The following is a 25,389-nucleotide window of genomic DNA, read 5'->3' as shown; positions in this document are numbered from 1 at the left end:
ATATATATATATATATATATATATATATATATACCATTCCCCAACACCACATATTTCATTTTAAACATTTTGATTAAACATATTAAAGGAAGCACTCTGCCTCAAAAGTTGAACATTTTTAAACAAATTCAAGTAACAAAATCAAGCTTATAGACGTGAAAAGGCTACTTTCTTCTTCTTCTTCTTCTTCTTTGTCTTCTAAAGCTTTATTAGCTGATGATGTTACAACTCATTCAATTTTAACAACACTCCCTGTTCCCCATTACAGTAATTATAAAAGAATGAAGAGAAAATTGTTTCAAATTGTTTTACTCAGCTGGCACAGACAAAACTTTCAACTATGTCGTTATTTCCATGGCAGTGCATCATTTAGCTTCATTTAAAAGAATTCAGAGAGAGAACAGATAACTAACAGGAGAGGAATGACGCCTCAGCCCTTTATTAAGTTACTGTTTGACAGCTGGTAAGTATCGCGCATGCGCAGAGCGAACAGAAGCGAGCGACCGAAAAAGACGCTGCACATCTTTCTGTGCGACGGCACCAAATGATGTGAGTTTCGCCGCTACCTTCTCTTACATCTTGTGTTCCTGGACCTTGAATGGCGCTGGTCACCGTACAGCGGTCGCCAACCCCTAGTACAACCTCTAGTCCATGCGTGTCGGTGAGTTTCTTATCTATTTCAAATGTTTGTTTCTACTTATTAAATGATTTTATTCATGTCCGAGCTATAGCGGCAGCTAGGCTGTTCACTCGGTCTGCGCATGCGCAGAAACGGTACTGCGCTTAGTGGTAGATATGAAACTAGCCGGTCATGCTTTGTTGTGTTTAAGCGTTCGCAGTTCAATGCTTGATATTTTTGAACGTTATTTTAAAATCACTAAAACGTTACTCCTTTAAAGTTGACGAGTTATTAGGTAGGAAAGGCGGTTGTTTTTTGTAGTTTTGTAAGATAGTTTTGTTAGCTAGTTGCTAGCTGCTGATCTGCAGTACATATTCAGTGACATCTGGACTTCAGAAATTGTACTGCACTGTCATTCTGTTGTATTTGATTAATATAGATCGATTATTACAAATTTGGAAGTTTCTTAGTTAAACCTGAAATATGGCGAAAGCACACAAAATACATAGAGTTTATGTTATTTTCCTAAAACCTCACAGATATATCTGGGATATGTGTCACTTCACTGGGTGCCTCAGTTGAGGTTAAAGTTTGTATTTTTTGTACAAATTTGTGGATGTTTTGTCCTGATCCAGTAATGCAGACTCTATATTTTTCTGTTGCAACTGTTGCAATTTGATAAAGTAGCCCAGCCCAGTGGTTTTCATACCACTTCCTAATTTCTCTGAAATGCCTCAAGGTTTTCTCACAAACTCACTGTCAACATCTTCACAAGATTTGTGGTTTAAATGGCATGTGTCATACACCTGTAATGTTTGCCTGTCTTGCACAGACTGACAATGAGTTGCCACATCTTTTGCCTGTGCCTATTGACAACTCTCAGAGATGCAGTGTGATGAGCTTTCATGCAAAAATGTTCTATCAATAAAGTGTTGAAAAACAGATTGTAAAAATTGTGGCTGTAAATGCTTGTGTATACTTATACACATTGTGTACTGCAGAAACAGTAATAGTAGTATGGTAGCATGCTATTGTAAACAAAGTCTATATGTCTTATAGCCACTATTTTGAGATGTGGACAACACTGTTCAGTTGAATACGTTTGCTGATGTAAAGGGGGAGATGGTGCATGAAAAGTGGGTTAGTTCTGTAAAGCCCACGTCACGTTTTGTTACATTTTATGATGCACAAGGGGCAATTTTCTGTGACAGTAAGACTCTCTCCATGGCATGAAATTACGATATTTAAGCCCTGCAGCTCAGTTCCATACCCCAAACCATCCTTTTCAACTCGAATGAGTATTTAGATATGGGAATAAGTTTTTATTATTATTATTATTATTATTATTATTATTATTATTATTATCATCTATTATCTTTAAACACTAAATATATACGTTTTCTACATTGTTGTTAACTGACAATATTAAATTGCATATTTCAGTTAGTGCCGTCCGGTTATCATCTTATAAATAAAAGTTTTTTTTTTAATTAACTCTGTCTTTTTATTAAGTCTCATATGAAATAATATTCAGAAAAAAAATCTAATCTTTGCATATGTGTTTTTCCCTAAGTATCATATTTGATACATCAAGCTTTTATGAGTCACAGTTTCATATGTGACAAAATAAAGCTCATACTTGGAAGAAAAAAAAAACACCTCAGTTTTATTCAGAGGGCCAAACTGAGCAAAAATATGTAGCTTGGTTCAGTTGTTGATATTTATATAGCAACAGTAAAAGTAAGATGAAATTCTGATGTGTATGTGTAATGTAAATTAATTAGATCTTTATAACAGTATAGCAAACGTACATGAAATGCATATAAATATCAGTTGTCACTCCATATCTCCCAATAATATGTCCCAAATATGATGCAGTAGGTTTTATAGGGTTAAAATGTCTCAAATTTTGGCTGTCTGATCTAGTAATGAGTCAGATGAGGTTGTGATCATGGTTGATATTGGGTAGGATACATACAACAAAAACTGAACGAGTGATGTGCTATTTTGAAATCGCATTTTGAATAAGTTGAAAAAACATTTTAACTCAAATCTTCAGTTTATTGTCAAACCCATGATAAATCCATATTATGCACAGAATGCATACTGCATACTGATGCAATTGGAAAATAATATGGTAGTATGCTGTTCTGAACATACTGTAAGTGCATTCAGACTTTCAACTGAAAGCTGTTATAAATTCAATTAAGTGTTTTATTGTTTGCTTTGAGTCCTAAAATTTGGGACGACCTGCCTCAAAAAATTCACCTTAAGATAGGCTGACCTAAAATCTTAAGTGTATATCTGGGTTAGCATTAAAGGCCACAACCAAATAGGAAAATTAGGTTATGTGAGTGAAATGAGCTTACATCCCCCCCATTACCAGCTGCCTGTCATGTGACCCCACTGAGGCATCCATGTGAGTCATCTTGTGAGATGCCTCAAGGTTTTCCAGACATTATTCTCAGTGAACCTATCCCAGCGGGCCTTATTAGTATGCCAAGCTTGATGCCAGTTGTGATGCGTGTCTGCATGCAAACTTTACATGCTGTGAGCTGGTATTTTGTTAGCAAATTAACCAGTTTCTCAAATAAATCGAAAGAGTTACATTGTTGTACATTTTCATATTACTAAAGCAATATACTTTGTCACAGACTCCTTGAGTTCATGGCACTGCAGTGCAGTTTATCTCATACTGTTGTTTGCTGCCTCAGCATGTTTTTGCCAATAGCATATGGTGATTGTAGTTTGACTTGTGCCTGACTACCTCTTATTTACCATAAGCAGTGTTGTTATGAAGTGCTGGGTTGTGATGTCCATGTGCAGCATGGGTTGGCTGACTGATCCCTGAGAAAACGTACACTGGGATTGGGATTACTGAGACAGGCAGCATGGATTAAACACAGGGCCTTTGTGAGCAGAGGAATCCTGAGGCTTTGCAGTAATCACACATCTATTTGTGAATTTTGTGTGTGCGTATATGTCGGTTTGGCTTAGCTAGGAAATATGAGTGAGAAGGTTTAGTTTTGCAAGATAACAGTCACTTGAAGACGGGGATGTGCAAGCTGCTTGCACGATAAGAAGCAAGGCTTGACTTTTCATTAGTAAGTAGACAAAATATTCTCTTCTATAATGAGACTGCAGATGGAGAAGTTGTTTTGAATAAACATCCCCTCTATTTTGTTGGGTAATGAGGTGTTTGTGGAGTGCCTGTCCTCATCTTTATGATGGCCCTCACCTACTATATGCTGATTTTATTCGGCATACCGTTCAAAAGTTTGGGGCTATTATTATTTCTAATTCAAATAAATGCTGCACTGCTGTTTTAACATTGATAATGCTGATAAAATGTTCTTGAGCAACAAATCAGCATATTAAATTTCTATCAGCATATTCTGATTTCTCAAGGATCATGTGACACTGAAGACAAGGTAATGACTGCTCATAACTTACATTTTAAAATGTATAAAATTAGAATACAATTTGAAAATTGTAATAATTGTCATAATACATTTCACGGTATTACTGTATTTTTGATCAATTGAATGCAGCCTTGATGAGTATAAGAGACTTCTTTTAAAAACAAAATAAATTTGAATGGTAGTGTATATAGACTTATACTTTTTTATTTGTAGGTGTGCATATGATTTGAAAATGAATCTAATTGAATATTGATGAATACTGATTATGTTAGGTGACTTGATGAACAATAATTATGTTAACTGGTTTTCTAGCCATGTTAGAAAGGTGTGTTGCTGTTTCATGTGGCAGTTCACAGTTTTTTGCTAAATTAGAAAAATATGAATTATCATTTAATCATTAAAAATCTGGCAATACATTTCCAGCAGTGGGGAATACATTTTTTGTGTCATTTCTGTTGTTTGCTGATGTTTAATGCTAACGTTTAATGAAAAAAAATGATCAGTTTATCAGCCTAACGTTGCAGATAGAGTGTGGTTACAGTAAGTTGAGTGGATTGAATTTCATGCTGGACCACCATGTGAATGTGAATGCACTTGAGGTCTGACCATTGTATCTCTTTTTTTTCTCTCTCTTTCTCTTTTTGCAGGAGGCAGGCAGTGCTGAAGATGACCGGCACTCTCAGCCCAGGAGGTACGTCCACAGGCCTGCATATAACCTCTTCTGTTCATCCATCAGCTTGTTAAAATCCACATTTATGTCTCTCTTATTCATAACCACACTTCTGAACCGTCGTCTTTGTTTTTGAGGAGAGCATTCATTTCAGTTTTAATCCAATTTATGATATGCAGTATCTCCACCAGGGGGAGTGTTCTGAACAGTACATGACTAATGAGCGGAACATGACTTTAATATTCAAACCCTGCCACCTTTTGAGCTTTAATGTTTGTTTCAAGTTCAGAATGCTTAACTGCATTGCTTGATCTGCCTGTTTTGGCCAGATATAGGCTTAGTGAAGAAATCAAACTAAAGTAAGAGTGGAAATCGAGCTAGGATTTCAGATGATGTCACAATCAATATCTCAGACTAAGAATTTTTTTTTTAATTAGTTAGGTATTATGTAAGTGAAACCAGGAAGATGGTGACCTGTGACTAGTGTGTACGTGACTATGCAATCCAGTACACTACAATATTTGCATGAATATCAGTTTTCTGTATCTGAGGTCAGTAATATTTGTGTATTTTAGAGTACACACGTATGGAAGTGACATCAGACTTGTTTGTTTTGCATCTGTCTCTTGTTTTGGATTAACCAATTCTTTTATGCTATCACCATTGTGGTTTATGCTAAATCGGACATCAAATGAGAACATAGGCCCTATACATAGACCCAGACAAAATCTGATTTTAGATAGACGGAATCGTCTGGGAGGGTCTTACATGACATCAGGCTTTTGTTTGTGTAGTATCCAAGACAAAAACTAGAACCTTCAGGTCAAGCTTACAAGACACCCCAAAACTTGGCACTCTTAATGCTGTGCCACACATGTCCTCAATTACACGGCATGTTAGGTAATCCTATGACGAGTATGATGTCATTTTCTCATATCTCTGAGCTTTGTGTGTGTTTTCATTTGCCTTTTCCCACTGGCACCCCCATGCAACAACCTGACCCTGTATTACGTAACAATTGGCCTGAATGATTTTGCAGTGCACAATCACTTAAGACTTCAAGGGGTGCAGAGGGGATCTGCAGTACTCTCAGGAACACAATATAAACTAAATGCTTTTTAATGCTGCCATGTACACTATCATTCAAGAGTTTGGGGTCTGTAAGATTTAAAAAAAAAAAAAAGTTTTAATAAAATTAATGTCTTTTATGCTTACCAAAGCTGCATTTATTTGATCAATAAAAAATAAAATCAATTAATAAATGATACATTATTTGTAATATTGTGAGATATTATTACAAATTGAAAAAACTGTATTCTATTTGAATTTATTCCTGTGATGGCAAAGCTGAATATTAAGCAGCCATTACTTTAGTCTTCAGTGTTGCATGATCCTTCAGAAATCATTCTAATATGCTGATTTGGTGCTATTTCTGCTTATGTTAAAAACAGTTGTGCTGCTGAGTGACTTTACTGTCTCTTTATTTCTTTCAGAGAGAAAAAAACCTTTTGAACAGTAGTGTACCTCAACAGGACATTTGTCTGCCACTTGTTTTAAATTTACATCTCAAAAATACATCTCACTTTTGAGACTTAGTCATAAAATGACTCACAATCACTTGTAAACTACAATATGTGGTCTGTATCTTGGCGGCATTTTAAACTGGACTTGGTGCCTGTAAAACCCAATGTGGAGAACGATGCGGTTAATTAATAAAAACGTGATTAAAACAAATCAAATGTATTAAAATATATAGCAAAATGTGTAGCTGCTAAAGAGATTTCTGTATCTGCGTGTTTGGACTGTGGTACATATTAGCAGAACCGCTATCATTTGCATTTATCGTTTTTTATGGGACTATTAAGTCATAGCATGCCTGCAGTGCATTTTTTTTGTGTGTGTTTTTTTTAATGGAACTATTCAGTCTTGGCTGGCCTGCAGTACATTTGCTTTGTGCACTGGCCTCATTCCAGCAGCTCAGATTAGTCTTGGGGCTGGAGAAGGGGGTGGTTAAGGGAGAAAGCAGGAAATACAGGCGCCAGGAAACAGAATAGAAAAATAGATCCAGCATGTAGTGAAAATTGCAGAGAAATTGGGGCCGTGCATCTAGCAGCATCACAGCAGTGTGGCCCAACAGGTTCTTCTGGACCACGTACAAATATATATTTATGTGTGTGTGTAAATGAATTTGGTTTGATGACTGTTTCTCACAGGGCTGGGCAAAGCAAGTTTATTCATGCCTGAATTTCATTTAATTTCACCTAGATTTTTTACCAGATCAGGTGTAAATATGTCAACCGGTAGAGATATGTGCAATATACCGTTTATAATGTTGTATTTCTGCTGCATAATTTAGTGTCGACAGCTGTTTCCAGTGTTGTTAGCTTTGTTAAAAACATAGTTAAAAATGTAGTTTTGACGCATTGAGATGCACCACATATGTCCAGTGTGATTTGTAGGTTTTCTTTGTTTGCTAAGGAACATTAAAACTTTGTGCATTTAGAATTCATCTGATGTTTAGTCACAGGTTTACATTTATTGGCTTATATATTTTACAGCTGCTTTGAACTGTTTTTGCACTGATACCAGACTTATCATTTATTTAATCATATCTTTTGGTTTGCGTCCATCAGGTTGTGCCCACCAAATAGAAAAGACAAAAATATATACATATATATATATATGTATATATATGTGTGTGTATTTTAACATTTAATATATCACAATATATTCATTTATATATCATGTAAATATGAATGCCTTTTTAGTATGATTTTTTAATTTTGTTATATATAAAATATTAAGATATATGATTATATGATTTTTATTTTAATAAATGTAATGAAATATTTAAAAAACTAAAAAGTTAGTTTTTCCATAAGGTATTTAATTCACTGCATTCAAACAACAACTACTGTGTTGTGAAAAAGACTTACCGTTACCAAAATAAAATTACTCATATACCGCAATATAAGATTTTGGTCATACATTACCACCCACAGGATTTCCCATGTGGCTGACCATTTTTTAATGAAGTAGGAATTGGTATCAGACACATTCCCAGCTCCAAGTATAGGAAACAGCTGGCTCTTAAGAACACTGAGGTCATGAAATGGGGGTAATCAAGGGAGCATCCATAATCTTGGAAGCATTAGTGACCTTTTCCAGGACATTGCATGCAAGACGGCAGCTGTTGCACAACAGGGACTTATCATTTTGTAAACACAACATGACAACAGCAACATCTCAAATTACCAGCCAAGAAAGTCAAATGGGAAAACTGATATAAACGCAAAGCTTACACAACCCTGAGTGTGCTAACAGGCCAGAGGTGTTTTTTGATAAGGCCTCAGATGTTATGTGCTGTCAAGAGAGCAAATGCAGTGGAACGCAGAATGTGATGTATTGGAACGTAAGGAGATGGGTGTGTTTAAACCATCTTGTGATGCCATCAGCTTTAAACACAGAGATCCTACGTCATGCATTCACATGTGTGGCAGATCTGTCTTTGATTTAGATTTAAGTGTGTTTACATAAAATACACTTAGACATGTAGAATAGCGAGCTCTAAACAAGCAGTCTTAATGGGTTTTAGGGAACAGTTGACTAGTATCCCAATATTGATTCCCAGCTGTCCGACTTTGTTGATTTGCAGTTGGTCTCTGTACTGACTGATGCTTATTATCAAACTCTTGACATATTGTCTGGACTGCACTGAGGCAAACTACCCAGGTTCCTCTTTCAAGCCATCATGTAAATGTCTTAATGAAGTTTAGTCGTCTACTAAAGGCTTTTATTGAGACACATTGGAATTGCAGTGGTGTGTTTAGAGTAAAGTGCACCTTTGTTTTAAGTCTCCAAAGATGATGAAAAATATCCTTGAATGAAATAATATGACAGTATGACTAACTTGTTGTGCTAACAACTCACGCAGACATTTAGATGAGAGATTTAGAGTGTTTGTCGTGTTGGGCCTTTTTAAACAAGATAGATTTTCCCATAGGTCTGGGTCAGGTCATTGCCTTTGACAAGGATACACAGAAAAAATAGACCAAATCTTGTGACGGGCCAAATATGTGGTTTGTAGTAAACGATGATCTTTCCCTTCTAATGAATCGGGAAGTACGTGTTTGTTTGTTTGTTTGTTTTTTAAATGTGATTAATGATGTGATTTGAAGTATTTAGTTCCTTGCTGCCAGTAAATATTGGTGGCATTCCAAGTCACTCATTTTGATTTACATAACAGTGAATGTCTATGGTCCTCCAAAAAACTATGTTTTGAACAAAATGATTGAATGGCCATGGCATTCTTTCAGTTAAAAAGCCTTTATTATTTCATGGCTATGTGTCCTGCAGTTATTCTCCTTGAGGACGTACCACAGGTGAGAATAGTATCATTTCTTTAGTAGGTCACATGATTAGTTAACAGCTGACTAACATGTTGTATATTATTAAACATTCACTAGTTACACACACACACACACACACACACACACACACAATTATAAATCCAATAATCTCTCTTTGGTTGTTTTTGTTCTCTGTTCTCTTTCCTGATATTAATATTATAAAATATTATCAATATTGAATTTTAAGAATTTATGGATTACTAATGTTTAAATTTTTTTTTTTTTGCCATAGGATATTCTTTGTTACCTCTCCTAATCTGTTGTGACTTCAGAATCAAACCTAAAGTATTTGCTGATGTTTGAGTCCTTATGCGATTTTTGCTTTAAAGCCTGCTGTTCATATGCCCTTCCCACTTTGTGACAACAAAGGCATTGTTTGGTTTGTGTGTTCACTTATATAAGACAGGCCACGGCCTAAATAAACTAGAGACTGAATACTTTCACCTGTGTGAAGCTATATTGTCTCTCTCCTATATCACTCAGTCTATCACTTACAACATTTCTCAAGAGGGTCTTAAAAAAACATCACAAACCTGTAGAAAAACATTCTTGGGTCTTTTTTCTTTTCTCAAAATCGAATAAAAGGCCAAGTTTTTTCATGTAAAGCTAAAAGCAAAAAAAAACAAACTTTTGATTTTGGTGTTACATGTTTTGTCAGATTCACCTATAAACAACCACCCATAAACATACCCTCCCTGGCTGTTTAAACCTGGCTTGGTAAATGTATTTATTTTGCCCTGTTCCGACGTTCTTTTTAAACCTCAGCTATTCATAGAGCCACTTGACTGCCCATGGAAAACAACTGTCTAATCCAGGGGTCAGCTACCTTTTCGGCATGACATGCCATTTAAACATTTTCTGGTTAACCGATAACACTCGTTGCCTTCTCTAGTGCAGCTCAACCAGGTCTCGTCCCATTCGTCAATATTTGTGATATCACAAATCCCGGAAAATATGCGTTGTAGTCCAAACGAGTCGTTCTTTGTTTTTGAAAAGTGATTTCTGTTAAATAAAATATCTCCTTTTGAAGTGGACTTTGAATTTTGTAACTTTGCAGATCTTTTTGTATGCTCAAACAGCAACATTACAGACTAACTAAAATTGAAAAAGGAAAAAGCATAATAGGACCCCTTTAATGCATTCTGTATTTATACAGTACATATTTTTTTTAATGATACGATTAAAAAAAAAATAGGCCTATTTGATTTTCATGCAAATAGTTTCTGAAGATTTTTTCATAAATTGTTTTTTAAACTTTTCAAAAGTTTCTTGAATAACAGATATACAGTGTGACCATACTGAACACCACTGTATGTGTGTGTGTGTGACAAGGCCAATGCATTAAAACTGTTCAGTTTAATCACCGTTCTATATTAATGTGCTGCTTTAATTGATGCGCTCACACACACACCACTCGCATACAAAGATCTTCGATCGCGCTGTGCAAAAAGTAACATTCAGAAGTTTGCGTCACTGGATATAGCTGTCGGTCATTTAACATTTCTATCGTAAAACGTATCGTTAAAAGTAAAAATATCTTACCTCGCTCTCTTTGACGTTAAACTGACGCTTCGCACTCTGCTTCTGTGAACAGTAAACCCGCCTACTTTGATTTGATTGGCCATCTCAGTCATTTTGACATTGACTAGCGCTGTTAGACCGCTGAGGCTTTGATCTGAAGCGCCTAGTATGTGCAGCGGCAGTACGCAGTTTTCCCTATTGCTTGCGTGCCAACGATTATCCCTCTGCGTGCCACTGTTGGCACGCGTGCCGTAGGTTGCCGACCCCAAAGGATGCACTCAATTGCAATCCAGGCTTGTGGTTTCGCAGCTGAGGTTGTATTCCCGCTCTGCGCTCTGTCGTTGCGCGAGTGTCTAAAGTGTCGGCAGTCTGTGGAGTCTTGCAGTGGACCCTTCCTGAAGCACATGTCAGCAGCTCCTCCTTCCCTCTGTTCAAGCATTAGTGCCCCGCACCGCAGTTCTTACATGCAGCGTGTGTGTAAGTGATGCGGTTCGCCGGCTCATGCCAAAGCAAATGCACATGCAGATTTTTTTTTCTTTTTTTTTTTTTAGCTTTATACGTTTTCATTTGTTGTTTTATGCCTGTTTAGAGGCCGGGTTTAAAAGTAACAGTTAACTTACTGAGACTGGTTTGTTTGTTTTTATTAACGATTACGCTATTTTAAGGCCACGTTGGTATCCTTTTAAGGCCTTATGGACGGGTCATTATAAAACTATTTTAGCAGACTGGACAAAGCATTGTCACCTGATTTATTTATTTTGGGTAGCTTTTTATTACTTGGGACAGTATGATGGCTGTAGAGGGGTCTGTCTGAGGGTTTCTGGTTCTCTGGTCCTCCGTCATGACCCTGGAGAGTGTGGCGATCACGGAGAGCTCCTCCGCCCGGGGATTCTGCTCCTGCTGCGGGGCAAAAATCATGCCGTACTTCTCCGACAACGCGGTCGCCTCTCAAAACCAGATCAACCAGCTGTAAGTAAAGTTAAGCTGTTATTTACCGCATTCACGAGCATAGTCGTCATACATTACGCACCGAAGTCTTTATTAGTGTTGTTTGTTTTTATCACTGCACTGACGCTGATAATCAAGTCTCGAACTTTTCACACGAATGCAATTAGTGACGGTAAATACATTGAAATACTTCTCGTCACATCTGGAAGCAGAAGTGGATGTTTCTCAAGCCTTTGTGACGTAACTGTGTGTGTCGTGAAAGATGACAGGAGAGAAATTTGTTTTTTTTTTTTTATTATTATCAGTGTTGAAAATAGTTGTGCTGCTTTATATTTTTTGTGGAAACGCGTTTTCCAGGATTCTTTAATGAATGGAAAGTTCAAAAGAACTGCATTTATTTGAAATAGAAATGTTTTGTTACAGTGTCTTTTGATCAATTTAATGCATCTTTGCTGAATAAAAGTATTAAATTATTTTAAAAAATCTTACTGCCCACAAAATAGTGTATAATTTTAATTGAATTTAAATGTTTAATAAAAAATATCGATGTCAGTGTTCGCTTCTCATATTGCAGAATATATGAACACAAAGCAGTTTTATTTGTCCTCAAAATTATTTCATATACTTTTTGATTTGGTAAACTTGAATGTATCAAGATAGCGATCAAGATCAGATCATGTGATTTTACAGGTCAGATTATTTGATGCAAAGTGTAAATGTTCTCCAAGTTTGCTTTCAAGTTCTAATGGATAGCAGTGCAAGTCAGGAAGTGGTTTGAGACATGCAAAAGATGTGACTTGGCAAAGTGTAAATGCATCAAATTGTTCGGGCTATACAGAAGTTCAGGAACTCCAAAGAAAATGAAGTACATAATTTATAGATTGAGGTAATTTTGCAGAACTTGATGAGCTGCATCAACTTCTGCAAAATATTGCTGTCCAGCATTAGTAGCATTATCAAAAAAAGTGAACTCAGTTAAATTTGCATATTGTGTGGGGATTGTAGATATGATATCTGTTACAGACATTTATGTGGCCATTTGTAAGTGTGATGTATGCAGCCAAGCAGATAGCAATCATTCAAGATGCATGAAATGTCCAAATGTAAATATCTTAAAGGGATAGATAGAAAGTGAAGTGAAATCTTTTTAATGTTTGACACGTTATTGGCTTTCCACTCAGGACTTTTTTTTGGGGGGGTCTGGCAAGATTCCAGGATTAATTATGAAAATATGATGGCGGATCTCACAACAAACCTAACTGGCTAAACTGAGCTCTTACGTCAATAGCTGAATTTGATTTTCTCTCATGTTTGCATGTTGTTTGTGTTTGCTTTTTTTAACACTGATAGCATAACACTGTAGTTTCGACCACAGCTTTTAAGACAGCTGTCAAGACCTCAGACAGCTTGAAACCGCAAAATGAGCAGCATGTACAATTGCTGTACACTCTAGCAGACTGTGAAATCTTTAGAGTCAGGCCTAAACTCCAGTCGGTTGGTTTCTTTTATGTTTAAGTGCATAGAACAGAGATATGTGGCTTTGTTTTTAGACTGACTAAGCAGTCACCTGACATTTATCAGTAGTGTTACGGCATCTGTTTTTCTCCTTATGCAGTGGAATCAGTACTGATGTTATTTATACTCTCTTCATAGGAAAGACTTGATCGCTGGGGTGGAGTTCTGTTTTATCTTGCAAACATTAGGCATGAGGAACTTGATTTTTAGTGAACCTTAATCCACATTGTTAATTTGCTTTGATCTGTCAGATAGGGCAGATGATATCTGATGGGAATCCCCATTCTGATATTTAAGCATTTTAAAACCTCCTTTACTCCTCATACACTGCCAAGGCAAACAAAGCTAAGATTAGGTCTGTGTGTGTCAGCGAGTTTTATTGATTAACCTGGAAAATTACAGGTGTGATGTACTGGAAGGAAGTTGAGTAGTGTGTGGAAACTTGCAGTAAGAAACACAATTGCTGTACTTGCCTTTACTTCAAACATCCAGTGACGTAGAGAAGTTGAACAACTTCCAAGTACAGTTAAATATGCACTTGATAGGCTTAAGGGTTGGCATTGTCATGGGGAAATCTGATATAGTTTGTTGAAATATGGGGCGTAATTGGTTTTGTACAATTGCTTCCTCCTAACTCTTAGCAATGGTGTTGAAACATCAAAAAGCTAAGATGATGCTAAAGATGTCCAAATATTTTTAAAGCCATAAAAGCCTAAATCCCATGTTCTTTGAGAGTGAGAACTAGACTATATAAACTATTTTCTAACATTTAAAAAATGGCATAACATAAATAGCTAGTTTTAAACACATCTATTGTTTATGGCTAGAAATCATAATATCTGAGGTGTACAGACAGCACTTTCTCATAGACAATCAACTCCTTTCACCGAGTTGACTTAATTTCTACTAACCTACAATTATTTTGTACTCTTCTTGTAGAGGGTGCCGAAACACGTTTTCAATTAAACATCGCTTAAACTGAAAATACAATCTTACACATGAAAATGTTGAAATATTAATTTTCATAGTTCAAAAAGTGGCCTCTTTGGCCTCATTCACAGACATTTCTTCTCTGCTTTGACCCTTCACCAGAACCCCCTCCTCTCTTCCTCAGTATAGTCAGCATGACTTCAATTGGTCACCCATGTGGACCAATCAGAAAGCAGGACTGTGAACCAGAATAGTGCCTCGCCATCTCATTTAATTTTAAAAACTAGGCCTGTAGTCAGAGTTTTGCTCTAGTGTTTGATTGTCCTCATTCGGGTTTTCCAAACCTGCCTCTTATCTTCATCTCTCCTTTTGTCTATTTATACCTGTATGTGTATGCGTCTGTATTAGTGGCAAGGGGCCTAATTTGTATCTCAGAAGGTGACAGAATGCCATCTCCTGCTCTTGCTCTGAATCTCTATCAGGCCTGAACTCATAAGGCCTTCAGCCCGGGCCTATATTTATTTCTTCCCTAGTGGGAGAGTGACTAATATGGCCAGGGACAGGTGGGGGTCAGGCATCTTTCAGCTTGTTGCACGACTCTCAATGTCCCTTACATAGTGATGATTGTGTCTGTGCCCTAACAAGTACTGTCCAGCGCTTCATGCCAAAAGATGACCCTCCCACCCTCTTCTCATTCTCTCTCCCTAAGCTGTGTGTAGACAAGCGGAGGCAGGTCATCTGTTTCCTCTGTCTGACCCATCTGGATTCTCTTCTTTTTTCTCCCGTGTGTGAATACGTTTGCCCTTACATGTCTGTCTCGGTTAAATGCCAGTGGGTGGAAATTGCATCGTGTGGCCCCAGTGCCCTCTCCGCTCCATGCACACGGATACTGTGCTACTTGTTCTGCGAAAACCAGCCCAGCGCAACGTTCCGGGTCATATTCTTTACATGTTACTGAAATGGTGTCGTGTCAAAGCTTTTGGAGTTTAGTAGACTGCATTTTGCACTTATCTCAGTCAGTATATTGTTAATTAACCTGAAGTACTTGTGTTAATACTCCATCTAAATCCATTTTACTTTTTACTTTTTTTTTTTTTAAGCACGAAGATTTTATGAACAAGCATTAATTGAGAGATTACATGGAATATTTGTACTTTTTTAAATTAATTTGGAACACCACAGGACCAAAATTGAATTAAAAAGGGTGAAAACAAAAAATATTGACTTGAGCATTTGTATTTATATTTTAACTTACAATCTTTACATGCAAACTACCGGACAGTCAATAATCCTTATCACACCCTGATGTTGTAATCAAGTAGTTTGCATGCTTTCTGCTATCTTGCAAAAAATTACAAAGTTTCATCCCAAACGCTCTTTCAGCTGTCATGTTTGGCTACATGAGATGGTATACAGTAGCTAGCAACACTGTAAAAGTCCATCAGCATTCATTCACTCTGACGTTTATTTTTAGGTTTGTAAAATTAGCCACTACCCTGTATCAGCCTGCAGCTAATATCCCCTCATGTGCTGATAGATGATGCTCAGAGCATGAAAGTGCAAAGTTGCAGAGCATGAAGAGAGAGACTGCACTAAACTGTCACTCTCCGTCTGTCTGTCTTGCTCTTGGTTTTTATTTCATTTTTTCATATCTACAAGAGCTTCCTATAAAAGTATTCCACAAAGCATCTCTTAGCCATATTAGTGGCAGCCAGGGTCCAAAATTAACATTTTATCACACAGTTTAAAAGAACAGCATTTATTTGAAATTGAATTTTTTTTTAGTATAAATGGTTTTCAAACTGTTGCTTATGATCGGTTGAATGCATCATTTGCAAAATAAATTTTTTTTTTTTTTCTTTAAAATAAGACCCAAAAGTAAGGTGTCAGTAAGATTTATTACAAAAACATGAAACCACATTGTTTTGACCAAATATTTTTCATTTTAGTGATTGTATGTATTAAATGTGTTTTTCTCACTTACATCAGTGAGTGTAAAACTATCTTTTTTTATCATTTGAAAACATGTTTTGAGTCCTAATAAAGTGTTTTTTTTTTTTTGTTTTTTTTTGCATTTTGTGCTTAACAAGTGTTAGTTTTGGACCCTGGGGCCGACTGTAAAAGAGAGAGGCCATGAGATAGACAGGAGACAAAAAACTGAGGAAACAGCTGGGTCAGGGGTGACTGGGATGTGGGAAATGAGCTCAGTTGAGCCTGATGGGTTTTTTTCTTTGTGTTTTTATTCGGGGTGTGACTGCCCCGGGCTTCTCGCGTTCCCTCAATTCTGCAATCCTTCCTCCCCCAAAATTCTGAGACCTTCCACAGAATTACCCAGATTCCTCAGAAGTTACTTCGAGGGTATTTTCCGAGTCAGATGTGGAAAGTCCAAAGCCTTTGGCATGAGATACAGGAGCAGCAAGAGCGAGACCTCAGGTCACTGTAAGTGTTGAGTTGAAGGAGGTGCTTCGTAACGACAGCTGTTACAGGTCAAACATCTCCCCGCTCTGATTACCGAGCCTCTGCCGGGCAGAGGCCTCAGTCAAGCTGATAAACAACAGCGTCTCCATAGTGATTTCTCGAAACAATCTCTCTCGCACGCAGAGTGAGCCCCTTCACATATTTTATGTCACTTTGAGGTCTGAGATTGAGCCTCTTGGTGTTCTCTGCAAGTGCTCAAACACGTATGTGAATGTTTGGTGGTCCTTTATACCAAGTTGGCGAGCATTTTTTGTGTCACTGTGGCTTCCAGATGTCTGTACCATTTAAGATCTAAATGTTGACCATTTAACTACATTTTCTATTTTAGTATAATATGTATAATAAAATATTCTTTCTCTCTATCGCTGTTTTTGTCATCAGTATCAGCGAGAACTTCCTAACCGTCAAAGGTGCTGCCCTCTTCCTCCCGCGGGGGAATGGCTCCTCCCCTTCTTCAGCACCCCGCATTACTCAGCGGCGGAACAAACACACAGGTATGAAATGGCACGAAAGGTTCTCTTGACACATTCATTGTGTGATTCTCCAGCTGTCAGATGCACCTCAATATAATGGTTATATGGAATCTGTCATGGAATCGGTCTCTGTTGTTTTCAGTTTTGCTTTGAGCTGTACCATATGGCAATGTGTAAGACTGGCCTGGATATGAAGGACACTGAAGAACATTTTTTTGTTGCATGCATTTGCATTCATGTTGATAGACATACTGCTGTGCCTGCAGATAGACAACATTGATTTCATTAAGAAACCCATTAGCTTACAGGAATGCATTATGAATGGGCCCTAGGAACTGTCAGTCATTATAAAATACAGTATGCAATAGTACATATTTTATTAATCTTTTCTAGTCTTCAGTCTTTAATCTTTTTTTAAGAACAAAAATATATAATGATATACAATGTTCTCAAAAGAAATGTTGGTGCTTTTGCCACACTTAAATTATATTCCATTAGATAACAAAATATCAAATTAAGCGGTATGTATTTAAAAAAAAAAAAGTCAAAATGGCTCAGAAAGATTTCCATTTCATGCTGATTATAAGGTTAAAAAATATTTGAGCTCGCTCTATGCAACTCTCATTAACCTTTCTTGTTTTTAACTTTCCAATTGGTTTAATATTTCTATTCATGATTTATAAACTTGAGCTAATCAAACTCCAGCCTGACAAAGCATATATTTGTATGGGAGGAAGTGAAATTGACCTCTGAGTAATTAAACTGTAGTATGCAAATGTCACTGCATTATTATCTGGGAGGTTTAAGGTTGTTAATGGTTTCTTCGCAGGTGACCTTCAGCAGCATTTGCAGACCATGTTCACCCTGCTGCGCCAAGAGGACGCCATCCGCCTGGTAACTACCACCTTTCAGACCTAATTAATCAAAACACAGTCATCAGAATGCTGATCGTGTCTCTATCACAGGCTGTCCGGTTAGAGAGTGCTTATGCTCTGCGTACACGGTACATGGTCATCGTCTCCACAAACGGTAGACAGGACACTGAAGAAAGTGTGGTTCTGGGAATGGACTTTAGCAATTCAGACAGGTCAGTATAATTTAGACGCTTTAATACATTAATTTTGCATTTGCAGCTCTAGAAGGTGGTGCTCATAACATGTGATCATGTGTTTACTGCAGCACTTGCACAGTTGGGCTGGTTTTACCCTTGTGGAGCGATACGCTTATACACTTGGATGGAGACGGGTGAGGCATAACGTGCACACACAAATCAAGTTCTGCATTTTTAAACACAACTTTTACAAAGTATTCAGACTGAATGTGTTGTATCCCTCTCATTAGTGGCTTCAGTGTGTCCACCATTAACCGAGTCCATGTATTCAAACCGGTCTCAGTGCAAGCCATGTGGTGAGTGCCTATAAGGACAGCTTTTTTTCACTTTCATACTTTTTTTTTTTTTACAGTGTTAATGAATTTTCTCTCTCGCACATACTCACAGGTCAGCCTTGCAGTCCCTGCATAAGGTTTGCGAGGTGGCCCGATGTCATAACTACTACCCTGGCAGTCTATTCCTGACCTGGGTCAGTTACTATCAGAGCCGTGTGACTTCCGACCAGCACTGCATCAATGAGTGGAACGCCATGCAAGATGTGCAGTCCCACCGTGCAGACTCGCCCGTGCTGTTCACCGACGTGTGAGTAACACATACACCTATGCCAGTCGAATGTACACTACTGTTCAGTAAGTTTGCTTAGCAAGATATTATTGTTTTATTACATTTTTGATCAAATAAATGCAGCCTTGGTGAGCGTAATGGACTTCGTTCAAAAGCATAAAAACTTACAAACCCCAAACTTTTGAATGATTGTGTAGTTCTCACTTTTTTTGTTTTGCTTTGGTATTGTGGCGAATGGGTCAATGTCCTAATGAAGCAAGGGTATTATTATTATTATTATTGTTACTTTCCAAATTTAGGGCCAAGTTGATGTTTACAAAACTTCAGTTCTCCTACAGTCAATAGTGGTGAATTGCAGTGTTTGGGTTGTAAATCAATCCTTGTTTTTGGAAAAGTGAGACACGTGCATGCACATACGGTCAAGCGGCTGTCTGATGCAAGCTCAAAGTTCAATCGTATAGGCCAAGAGGGCAAGTTTGCAGTGGAGCAAGATAAGGAGGCATGGTGTTCTCTGAATAGATCGACATGTTATTGCCAAATTGAAGAGATGAACTCTAACTTCTTAGATGCACTGTGGCCTGATGGTGAAATCCTTCTAAGATGTTGCCTGGACTGTAGGGGGGAATTTCCCCACAGTTGGAGGCATTTCCACATGCATGTGTTTTTAAAATGCATGACTGTGGCCGCTTGCTTTTTATAGCTCCACGCTGAGATAGATGTATTTATGGTCGGAAAAATGGGCGGATAGATAGGTAGAGTGGTGGATAGATGGAAACAGGTGGCTTGAGAAGGGGAGTGAAAATTGTCGATCTAGTAGATACTTTGTGACCCTGAAACAAGGGCAACTATGTTGAGCCATAGAGATAATGTTTTCCTCGAGAGGTGAGAGGTCTTTAGTGAAGCAGATCTATTCTTTTTAGACATCCTGTGAAATGGTGCCACAGCTGACAGTGACACAGCTAAAGTAATGAGTTCATAACTTGAGATTTAGTCACTCTTTTCTTGAAAGGTCAATCAAACTGGCATGTGTAAACATGTTTAACTTTCCCACATAGGGGCTTTTCATCCCTCGGATTGTCAAACCTGTTGCCCTCATGCACACAGCCACCAGCTGAATGTGTTGACCTACATTAGCAGTGGTTTTAAGGTTACTGGTAGTGATGAAGAACACAGTGCAGTCCCCTGGGAGCCAATCAGTGCTTGTGTTGCTATCATTGAAGAGACGCTTGTCCCGTGGTGAACCCAACACCAGAGGTCTAGGGATGACGCACATTTACCATTTGCACGTACTGCAACTGAACTGGGATTTGATTTCAAATTGTTTGTTTAAATCAAACAAAGGCTTTGTTTTGAGGTTTCTGGTTTTTGTGTAGCCTAAATCGAACAATACCACACAGGCATACAAAGAATCATACGAGGTGAGACGCACCTTACATTGAGACCAAATTGGGTGATTTATGATTCTGGGTTTCGTGTATACAGGCCAACTGAGAGAGAGCGCACAGAGAGACTCATTAAGACCCGTTTGAGAGAGATCATGATGCAGAAGGACCTGGAGAACGTCACTTCAAAAGAGGTACAAACATCCATTGTGCATATTGTATGCAATCTCAAAGTCAAGACAAACAGAATCAAACAAAATCTTGATGTCTTACATAATACCGGTCAATCTTGAGGTTCACATCAAAAATTGGTAACCTATTGGATAATAACTTTTCTCCAGATTCGGACGGAGCTGGAGATACAGATGGTTTGCAACCTGCGGGAGTTCAAGGAATTCATCGATAATGAGATGATTGTCATCCTGGGCCAAATGGAAAGCCCCACAGAGATCTTTGACCACGTCTACCTGGTTGGTCTCCCACCCTGTTGTCTATACTCCTCACAGATGAGAACTAATCTACTATGGACTTTAGGACAGGGTTGTTCAGTCCTGCTCCTGAAGGGCCACTAGCATGCAGAGATTAGTTAATAACCCCAGTTAAACATAGCTGAACCAGATAATAAAGGTCTTCAAGCATATTAGGAACTTTTAGGCATGTGTGTTGGGGCAAGTTGGAGCTAATCTCTGCAGGACACTGGCCCCCCAGGAGCAATTTTGGATACGCCTGCTTCAGGAGTATCAACCATAACATTCGATTTCTGTTTGTGTTTCCAGGGTTCAGAGTGGAATGCCTCAAATTTTGAGGAGCTCCAAAACAGTGGGTAGGTGACTGTTATTCCAGGCCTCTTTTTTTTTTTTTTTAAATACATCCGCTCGGCTGCATGCAGTCATTGTTAATTTTACCACCCCCACTTCCTCAGAGTTCGCTACATCCTGAATGTGACGCGAGAGATTGACAATTTCTTCCCCGGGCTTTTCGAGTACCACAACATCCGAGTGTATGACGAGGAGGCCACAAACCTCTTGGAGTATTGGAATGACACCTACAAGTTCATTTCCAAAGCCAAGTAAGTAGAAAGACTGCTTCTGAAGTTCCAATCCATGCCGTCTCTTTTCTGTGGAAGTGTGCTTTAAAGAATCTCTTGTCATCCAGGAAAGCTGGGGTGAAGTGTCTGGTGCACTGTAAGATGGGAGTGAGTCGTTCTGCCTCCACCGTGATCGCATATGCTATGAAGGAGTATGGCTGGGACCTGGAGAGAGCCTTTGACCATGTGAAGGAACGGCGCTCCGTCACCAAACCAAACCCATCCTTCATGAAGCAGCTTGAAGAATACCAGGGTATCCTGCTAGCCAGGTATGGGCCACGCACACAGAACCTTAGGTCAGAATGCTTATTTGAATTTCTCTTTATCCCACACACCCTTATCTTTTGAGCCAAAGAATAGCTGCACTGACACACATTGACCTTAGGCTTACATGCAGTACTTTTTCTCTAAAAAGAAGGTCAACAGAGAGCAAGGTTGAAGTTTCCATTGAGTAATTGCTCTTGTATTTTGAATCAATGGCGTTGAGTTTCGTCGCCATTGTGATCTTATGCATATATATTATGCAGGTCTCTCCACATTCCTTTTGTTGTGCAGCTTTTACTGTCATACTTGCTTTCATGTTTGTATTCCCATTCACACACCTTGAACTATTTTGTATGTTTAAAAGATCGGTCACCACCCACAGTGATTCAGCTGAACTTTAATGTTTCCATCACATCAATGAAAGATGCTCATCTGACACTCTTGGGTCTCTTTCTTTATCTTTTGCTTGCTAATTCTTTCAGCAAACAGAGGCATAACAAGCTGTGGCGTTCCCACTCAGACAGCGATCTGTCGGAGGGTCACGAGCCGCTATGCAAGGCACCACACTCGCTGGACCGCTCAGACCCTCACAACAACAATGGTCCTCCTACCATTCAGCAGATACTGGGCATTGCTGTGCTTGAGTCCCTTACCAATCCACAGCCTGCTACAGGCAACAGTCATACCAAATTGGGTGAGTTGCCCTCTAAGCTGGCACTTGAAGACCCCATCCTCCCGCCTCGTCCCAGACAACGAGCGGCCACAGTGGTGCCTGAGCAGAATATGGCGAACAACTCTCGCCTGAACATCGCAGTGAGCGAGCCTGTTGCTCGTTGCCATCCTCCTCCCGCTCTACACATCCTTGCTCCTTCTCTTTCACTAGAGAAGGGAGAGGGTGATCCAACTTCAGACCTCAACGCCCAGTCATCTCACCATGTGCCTGAGCCAAAAACAGACTGTGTTGAGTTGTCCCCGAACACACCTGATCAAAATGACTCTTATCAAGTGTCACAAAGTTTAGAACTATGTCTGGAAAGTGCTGTCAGTAAAGATGAAGGGAATCTGCCCTCTTCAAGCATGCCCGAGGCTGACAGCCCCTCAGGAGCCTCTGCGGTACCCGGGCTGGACTCCAGTGATGATAATAACAACCCCAGGACTGCAGATCTGAGAACAGCAGATGACTTTGTGGAAGCTGGCATGTCCTGCCTTAGCACAGATAGCATTGACTTCTTTAGCGCCAGAGAGAAATTCCTCTGCCTGTCCCAGGATAGTCAGCCTCCCTCATTTTCTGAAACGGCCGCTGTCTTGCCACCTCAATCCAGATGCACCCCACCCTTGGATGATTACAGTGAGGAAGCTGTTGAGGTAAGAGTTGGCACTCACTTCAGAGATCATTGCACTTCCTGATTTGTCATGTTGAAAGATAAATAATAAAACATGAATGGGATTGACTCATTTATTAATCAGTAAATGATACAGGAAGTATAGGCAAGTGACACCAGTACAACACTGCCTCCTGCTGGTTTAACCTATAATTGCACTTAAAGGGACAGTTCAAAAATGAAATTTTGTTGTCATTTACTCACCCTCATGTCATTCAAAACCTGACAAAAACACTGACTGACTTCTGTGAACACAAAAGAACAAAATTTGGGCTTTCAATTTTTTACAAAACAAAGCAAAAAAAAATATTTTAATTCTCTGAAACTTTTTGTGAGGATTGAACACAGAGATGGTATGGAGAAAAATTTTACCGTAGCTTCAGAAGACTAGTAATATGAAACAAATCTTTTGGACTTTATGATAATATTCTGACAGCTGCAGCCCCCATTCTGAAAAAATGGAGCTCTGTGGAGTTGCTCTTTGTGTACCATGGAAGAGTTGGAAAAAAAAGTTGAACTTAGGACAAAGTGAGGATGCTTAAATGACCTGATGAATGCAAAGTATTTTAATTTTGGGGTGAACTATTCCTTTAATGTGGCAACATTTACATTAAAGGGGTCATATGATGTTGCTAAAAAGAACATTATTTTGTGTATTTGGTGTAATGAAATGTGTTTATGCGGTTTAAGGTTCAAAAAACACATTATTTTCCACATACTGTACATTATTGTTTCTCCTCTATGCCCCGCCTTTCTGAAACGCATCGATTTTTACAAAGCTCATCGGTCTGAAAAGCGAGGTGTGCTCTGATTGGCCAGCTATCCAGTGCGTTGTGATTGGCCGAATTCCTCAAGCGTGTGATGGAAATGTGATGCCGTCTCCCAGAGCGACGAGACAAAAACATTAAAACCCATTATAAACGAGGCATTTGTTGCATCCAGTGGGGACATAATTATGGATTATAATGACTTATACTGTCTTTTTACAACCCTCTACGGACACCTTGGCAATTGAATCGCTATTGGCTAGTAAATTTTTTAGTTCACTCGCCAGACAGACATATATATGTGTGTGTGTGTGTATATAATAAATGTTTGTAAAATGGCACAGTTTTTTAAATATCTGAAAGTACACTCTTAACATCAGTCAGTCAAGCATTATAGTTCCAAGTGAACCGTACCGTTACCAAAACGTGACGTGTAAACTCTGCTGATCACGGATTGGCTGGAGAGAATCGTCTCTACCTGCATCACTGAACTTGCGACACAAACACAAAAGAACCGCTAGATTTAAATCAGCACAGCCAGCGAAGGATCGAACTCAACTGTTTTGAATGAGCGCACCTTTTTTTAAACAACTAAAAAGTTTTGTTGTCTGTTGCAGAAGAACAGATGTTCCTCTCGTTGATAGCAGAGGAGCGGATCCAGCGAGAGCTTGATGGGGCGACGCGGAATGAAATGTTGAACAATTCCTTAAGATCAATGGCTTTCCCAATGCATTCTGGGGCTGGGGCGGAGAGGACGATGACCTCTGGAACAGGTCAGTTGTGTTTAATTAGTAGTATACGTCTTTTATAACTATCCAGTTACTTTTGTACAACAAGCAATTGTTGCTTCTCCATGATGTTGATGCATGATGCTGTTTAAAGTAATCATGTTATCATAAACAAATATGTATATGTAACACAAATATGTGTGTGGGTGGGTTTCTTGTTCTCAGGGTACATTACGCAGGTTTCAATGTGACCAGGCCAGAAGGTGATATTGGGAAATACAAATCTATCCCCCATCACCACAGAGGAGAGGTGCAATTTCTGGGGAGGTCAGTGCACGCACACATACGTAAACACTGGGGGTAGGTTGTACGTGCAGAAATTTGTACTAATATATGAACTAAAATAAACTACCATTCAAAAGTTTAAGATAAGTGTTTTTTTTTTTTTTTAAGAACTTGATACTTTTAGTCAGCAACGATGCATTAAATTGACAAAAAGTGACGGTAAAAACGTTTACGTTACAAAAAACTGTATTTCAAATAAATGCTGTCCCTTTGAACTTTGTTCGTCAAAGAATACTAAAAAGTATATCATGATTTCAACAAAATAGTAAGCGTTTAATTAACTGTTTATTGCTTGAAACATTGATAATAATAAGAAAATCAGCATATTAGAATGATTTCTGAAGGATTCCCAAGGAAAAGTTGTTTATATTTTAATATTTTCAAAGTATTACTTTTTTTCGCTGTATTTTTAATCAAATGGTGCCTTTTTGGTCATTCAGTGTTTCTGGAAAAAAAAAATTGGGGAAAAAACTAACAAAAATACTGATAATAATGATACGAATTCTACTAAGAAGAGCTGCTGGATTCATGAATTTTAATCAGGTTGTGTGCGTTCGCTCGAACTGATTTGCTGTAATCAAATGAGGGACGATAATAAGTGAGCACCAGCCAATGAGATTGCTTGATTTAGTCGCATATGCGAGTGATTTACTCGCAATGTAGAGGGTTGTTTTACGCATTGCATTGCATCACGCCGATCGGAGAAATGACAAACAACTAGCACTGCTCTACACTGCTCAAAACTCGCATTTGAATCATCAGTGGCAAATTCTT

The 25,389-nt window shown here is 38.5% G+C and overlaps 1 protein-coding gene across 5 annotated transcripts in view; it reads left to right on the top strand.

The window, feature by feature from the left end:
- The window catches only part of LOC107685086 (protein phosphatase Slingshot homolog 2-like), a 29,351-nt gene that overhangs the window by 1,521 nt on the left and 2,441 nt on the right, over window positions 1–25,389 (top strand). Inside the window, exons 1-14 of one of the 5 annotated variants that reach the window (XM_016481564.1) lie at window positions 486–661; window positions 4,689–4,732; window positions 16,900–17,006; window positions 17,815–17,879; window positions 17,951–18,072; window positions 18,165–18,230; window positions 18,327–18,392; window positions 18,484–18,678; window positions 20,143–20,236; window positions 20,384–20,512; window positions 20,819–20,865; window positions 20,965–21,111; window positions 21,198–21,398; window positions 21,876–22,758. In XM_016481564.1, coding sequence (XP_016337050.1) covers window positions 599–661; window positions 4,689–4,732; window positions 16,900–17,006; window positions 17,815–17,879; window positions 17,951–18,072; window positions 18,165–18,230; window positions 18,327–18,392; window positions 18,484–18,678; window positions 20,143–20,236; window positions 20,384–20,512; window positions 20,819–20,865; window positions 20,965–21,111; window positions 21,198–21,398; window positions 21,876–22,758 — 2,229 coding nt within the window. In that variant the 5' untranslated portion in view covers window positions 486–598. Of the gene's footprint in view, window positions 1–485; window positions 662–4,688; window positions 4,733–10,973; window positions 11,611–16,893; window positions 17,007–17,814; window positions 17,880–17,950; window positions 18,073–18,164; window positions 18,231–18,326; window positions 18,393–18,483; window positions 18,679–20,142; window positions 20,237–20,383; window positions 20,513–20,818; window positions 20,866–20,964; window positions 21,112–21,197; window positions 21,399–21,875; window positions 22,759–25,389 lie in introns of those variants that run through there. The other 4 variants (XM_016481562.1, XM_016481563.1, XM_016481561.1 and 1 more) reach the window with 4 other exon arrangements.

Source organism: Sinocyclocheilus anshuiensis, unplaced genomic scaffold (assembly GCF_001515605.1).
Source record: "Sinocyclocheilus anshuiensis isolate Anshui unplaced genomic scaffold, SAMN03320099.WGS_v1.1 scaffold914, whole genome shotgun sequence".
Taxonomy (NCBI): domain Eukaryota; kingdom Metazoa; phylum Chordata; class Actinopteri; order Cypriniformes; family Cyprinidae; genus Sinocyclocheilus; species Sinocyclocheilus anshuiensis.
This window is presented reverse-complemented; position numbering and strand designations above follow the sequence as displayed.